General features: G+C 28.5%; 1 protein-coding gene across 1 annotated transcript in view; it reads left to right on the top strand.

Moving 5' to 3' along the window:
- Window positions 1-5912, top strand: part of LOC108754006 (hydrocephalus-inducing protein homolog) — a 33981-nt gene that overhangs the window by 11080 nt on the left and 16989 nt on the right. The window contains exons 8-10 of the mRNA XM_018496009.1: window positions 2312-2599; window positions 4689-4941; window positions 5019-5244. Of these exons, the coding sequence (XP_018351511.1) occupies window positions 2312-2599; window positions 4689-4941; window positions 5019-5244 (767 nt within the window). The remainder of the gene's footprint in view (window positions 1-2311; window positions 2600-4688; window positions 4942-5018; window positions 5245-5912) is intronic.

Below are 5912 nucleotides of genomic sequence, written 5' to 3' on the forward strand. Positions count from 1 at the left end.
CGTTGGAGAGATAAGAAATGAAGCCTTTGAAAAAATGGGGCTATACCTCGAGCAACCGAAGTGTTTTTATCGGCGTGCTCTCATTAGTACAATTTCAAACATTAATATCTCAATTATACGAATATCACTAAACGATAAAAGACTTTTATGTTTATTTCGATCCCATCTACCTTCCTGTGGACGGTTGAAAAAATCTCGCAGGACACTCTGTATATACAATACACTACTCAACAAAAAATAGGGAACACTTTAGAACGCTCAAAATTACTCAATATTCAGAACATTGTAACTTGGTGAAAAATTATTGCAGACAAAAAATCAAAAAAGCATTTAAAAGCTTAAAATCTCTACTTTTGAAATCGACAATTGACATTTCAATTTGACTGATTCTTTACGGAGATATACGGACACAAATAGATCCTCGTCCAAAAATTTTTTACAAACTTTATGAAGATCTATGACGTGAAGTAAAATTCACACAAAAATGCGGTTTACGGCAATCGAAAGAGTGAATCTTTACCTTCAATTTTCTTTTTTATTGAGTGCTGTACGATTTTTTTTCACCGAGATATTGAACGTTAAAGCAAAAACGATCACTTTTGTTTCAACATTCGATAATTCGATGAAGAAAAATCGTACCGCACTCAATAAGAAAGCAAATTAAAAATAAAGATTTATTCTTTCGACTGTAATATCACTGTCATAAACCACATTTTTGTATAAATTTTACTTCACGCCATAGATCTTCGTAAAGTTTGTAAAAAATTTTCAGATTTGACGGGGATTCATTTGTGTCCGTATATCTCCGTAAAGAATCAATCATATTGAAATATCAATATTACCGATTTCGAAAATAGAAATTTCACGCTTTTAAATGTTTTTTGATTTTTTGTCTGCGATAATTTTTCACCGAGTTACGGTGTTCTGAATATTGTGCAATTTTGAGAGTGTTCTAAAATATTCCCTATTTTTTGTTGAGTAGTATATTTTAAATAGTATCAATCTAAATAATATCTTTTTAAGATAATTTTTTCAAATCGACTTTTAATTTCTATGAAATAAAATTAATATATTTAGTAGATTCAATAAAATTTATTATGAAATGATATAAATAATACTATCACATTAAATAGCTAAATCGTTAAATTACAGTGTTAAACGATCGATGTATCGTAGTCCATTTAATACCTGAAGAAACGATTTCTCTTAAAGTAAAATTTACTCCGCGAGAGATCGGCAGGTACAATAGTCAAGTGCGACTATTTATTACCGATAATCCCTATGAGAATCTAATAATTGATTTGAAGAGCGAAACGTATGCAGAATTAATTGTGTTAGATGGATTAGAGCTCACGAATACAAAGCTTAAGTCTATTAATGAAAGAAGGGAATCTAATGCAAAATCGCGAAGATCATTAAAATCAAATAGTTCAACAAGAGGTAATCAAAATTGAAAAAGAATATCAGAATAATTATAAAGAATATAATTATAGAGAATTATAATTTCTACAATTTTTTTTCATTTTTGTTTATTACTTAATCTTTTTAATAAATTTGTCAAAAATATTTATTTATTATCTATTGTAATTATTTTCAATATGAATATTAATGAATTAATTATTTTATAACAAGCAACAATATAATTTATGATACCTTTCGATCGATCTCCTATAAATTTTCTTTCAAGTACAATTTATACATTTTTCATTGCTCTGTGATTTATATCTTACAGTTTCAACACCGACAACGCTTCCGGTTTCATTGATCTATAAGCTGGATTATGGATACTGCTTTGTTAATAAAATATACAGGAAAAGCTTCAAAGTCGTTAATAAATCAATAAATCAGTATTTACGTTTTCAATGGAGCACACATCCCAACGTTGTATTTACTCCGTCAATCGGTCATCTGATACCTTTAACATGTAAAGAAATCGTTGCGACGTTTCTTTCTTCGGAGCCAACAATTTACATGGACGTAATATAAAATTATCAAATTTACTATTTGCAAACTATCGCTAATTAATATTTGCAATTTGCGTAAAATTAAAAAAATTTTTTTTTTTATATTGAAGCATATCGATAACAATTAATTAATTACATTATCGAAACTAGTATTCCAAAACGTACATAAAACATTTAACTAAAGTAATAAGAATATTTCTATATAAAAAATAAGTAAATTTTAACAAAAAAATATCAAAATAAATGATCAAATTTTGTAAATCTTCAAATAAGGTCATAGTTGCATTTCTTTGTTTGGTATTGCTGCATATTAAACTTATATAAAAATATTATTTTCTTATTAACAGACGTGTCTCGAATGTATAGTCTGTGCAATTCAGCTCGCCAATTCCGTGAAAGAATCATCATGGGACGATCGAGAGACACAGGTGCGGTGGATAACAATAAATTCCGATGCCAAGGAGCCAAATGCGGAAATAGCTAAAAAAACAGTTGAGCCTGTTAACGAGCCGGAACATGAAATCGTTCCTGGTACGACGAAGTGCATCCAAGTGTTACTTAACGCCATCGTAGCATTCTCCAAATATTCTTGCTCCGTTAAAGAGATCAATTTCAAGAACACGCTAATGTTTCAGGTTGTATACTACAATTACGAATTTTATATCTTACATTCAAATGTTAAATTAGACCATGATTACTGCGGTGTAATGGATTTTGCTATAACTATATCGATAATAATTAATATTTAAAAGGATTTCGAAATATGACACAGAAATTTTTTTTATTTAACATACAAATGTAAAATATTTCTTCAAAGTTTGCAGAAATTTGTAAAAATTATTTATAGATATTTGTAATGTTTTTAAATTAAGATAAAGCGAGGCTATTTTCATTTCTCACGATATTGTTTATGTTTCTAAGCAGTGTACACTGAACATTTAAAGCTTGCTTTCAAGAAGCAATCATGATGGTATAATAATTATAAGCACGTTACTGCAAAAATACATTGTTTGTTGCCGCAAATTTTATATTATGTTAAGCTTGAAAATGACGGAATAGCCTCGCTCTACTCTTTCAATTTTTTCAATCTGCGATAATTTCCGTAAGTAATTATTATAATATAATTATCAATTTCTCTTTTACAGCTGAAACACTCAGCTGATTATTTGATTTAATTGAAGCGAAAAAAATAGATTGTAAATAAAATCGTTCGTTCGTGTCTTTAAATATTTGTTTGTAATAACGCGGATATTTTCTAAATTGACCCATTTGCAAACAAATCACACGAACATCATGAAATTTGATTAGATGCAAACTATATTGCTGTTACTTTCATATCTGATCCAATTCCGACTTGTTTATACGAAAAATAAAGAAAAAAATCGAATTTTCACAGGCAGTGGATTATTTTATTTTTGTGTACTACTCGGTTAAAATTGATAATATATTAACCTTACGGATGGCAAAAATTGATTCTCTCGGCTTTTAATATTTTCTCTCTGCATTATATATTAGTTGTAGCGTGCATCAATCTCGATATATATATATATTTTTTTTTAATATTTAAATATCTGTAGTTGAAACAAATGTTAACATATTATTTGCACAACACTGCCCATTAAATTAAAAAAAAACGCAAAATAAAAATAATCCATTAAAATGTCAATCAAAATGTAACAGTACCAAATTATTATAAATATACCATAAATCTCTCTCTCTCTCTCTCTCTCTCTCTCTCTCTCTCTCTCTCTCTCTCTCTCCCTCTCTTTATGTTATATATAATTTTATTTTTTTCTGTACAAAGTATCCTTTCGAGATATATTTATTCATAAATTATGGTTATCTACTTATATCTACGTTTGTAAAGTTACATAGAGTAATGTTAATAATTTATTTATTCGTACTTTTTCAAACATTGTCAAAAATTTTTATATATTTTTATAAATAATAGAATTTAATCTAAATAAAATTTAACAAGAATAAAATTTTTAATATTAAATTCCCACAAACAAATTTTAATAAATTAAAACTTTATTTAAATTTTCTTGTTTTGCGTCAAATACGAAGTAGAGTCCTATAGATTTATCAGAGAAACGCGACCAGTGTTACGCATCCTGATTAGCGTGACTAGCAGCCAATCATGAGATTCATTCATTGGTATTAAAAATAAAGAATAGATTATTGGCGGATTTCAAATTCTGTCAGCAAAAGACGCCATTTTTAAAACGTTTTTTTTGGTACTTTTGCGATACTGACATAAGCCGGTCGCGCCTCTCTGATATATCTAAAACTCTAATACGAAGAAGAACGCCAACCTATCACGGTCAAAGTTAGATGCATGTTTAATTAACACGTTTCAATAAAATTAACATTTATTATATATAAAATTAACACATTCTATTAATATTACATTTATTTTAGAATTTTTAATGTACGTTATTTATATGTTATTATGTTGTTCACTTACTTATAAACTAAGAAATGTTAAATATTAATTTAATACAAAATATTTAAATAACAAAGTTATATAAATTAATACTCAAATATATTACAAATTTTTAACACAAAATTTTAACAAGGATTGACTTTAACATAAATACAAAATGTTTTTTACTATACATATAGGTGTAACGTTAACATGTAAAGAAACAAATAGCGTTTGCGCGAATTTGATTTTTACAATTTGTATTTGAAATATGACAAAATGTAATTCTTTGTCAACAGACTAGCGAACATTCGTTCATTTTTGCAAACACTGGTATTGTCGACGTCGAATATACATGGCAGATAAACATGGATGAGCAGTATCCGGTGAGATCGATCGCAAATTATTCACAAGCCACATCAAGATCACGAAAGGACAATGTTCAATTTAAAGCTACCTCATTAATGTCTTACAAACTACCTTATCAACGACACAATTCAAGCTTCGACAAGAGCGTAAAGTCGAATCGTCGACAGCTTTTGTCGTCTCGAGGTAACTTAATTTCTGTATTGATTTATAAGAAAGAAAAACGAATCATATCCGAATCATTAAAAAATAAATGTCTACAGACAATTTTATCGAGGTGAAACCAACTACTCGCTGTGGTCCATCCGATCTCTTCAGCAGCAGTGCCAGATTAACAGAACGAAGTAGCGATAGCTGGTTAGAGAGCGACGATTTACCATTTGAAATTTATCCCGAAAAAGGAATTTTACCTCCGGGTGAATCTGTGGAATGCGTCTTGAGGTTCTCTCCCATGGACATATTCGATTACAAAGCGTATCTTGTGTGCAAGTACGATTACAATTTGTTTATTTGATTTAATTTAATCATTTGATTTGATTCAATTAGTAACATAATAGAATTTGTTCTAACTTGGCTCTGTAGGAGACAAAGGGGCAAGATAAAAATGAGTATCGATATGCGTATCGATACACTAAAAATTGTTCGAAAAAATTTAGAAATTGGTTATAAATCGTCTTTGAGCCTATTTTAAACTGACTTTTTGTAAAAAAAAAATCTTTTCTTTTTTACCTAAAGCACAATTTCAAACAATTTTTAGTGTTGATATGCGTATTGCTCATCCCTACGACAAGGAGCTCTTAGAGTGCGGAGCACTCATAGACTTTTATACATTAAACCGCTAATTTCCTTACAGTACATTAATTTGTCTCCAAAAGTTACGTAGAAAGAATAGTTTTACTTTGGAAGTATCTAAAAATTTAGCTAAATTCAAATTTGAATATAAATAACTATGTTATTATGATAATGAGAACACAAATTGATTGCTAAAATGTTTGCAAAATTTTTTGCTACAATTGCTCATTATGTACTCGTATTATCTACTTAATTATTTTGAAACTGCAACAAAAATTATCATTAGATCTATGTTCAGATTTGTTTTTATTACCTATCCAAATGTTTAGATATTTTATATCATTCTTTTCGAGTATGTATTATAC

Source organism: Trachymyrmex septentrionalis, unplaced genomic scaffold (genome assembly GCF_001594115.1).
Source record: "Trachymyrmex septentrionalis isolate Tsep2-gDNA-1 unplaced genomic scaffold, Tsep1.0 scaffold115, whole genome shotgun sequence".
Lineage (NCBI taxonomy): Eukaryota > Metazoa > Arthropoda > Insecta > Hymenoptera > Formicidae > Trachymyrmex > Trachymyrmex septentrionalis.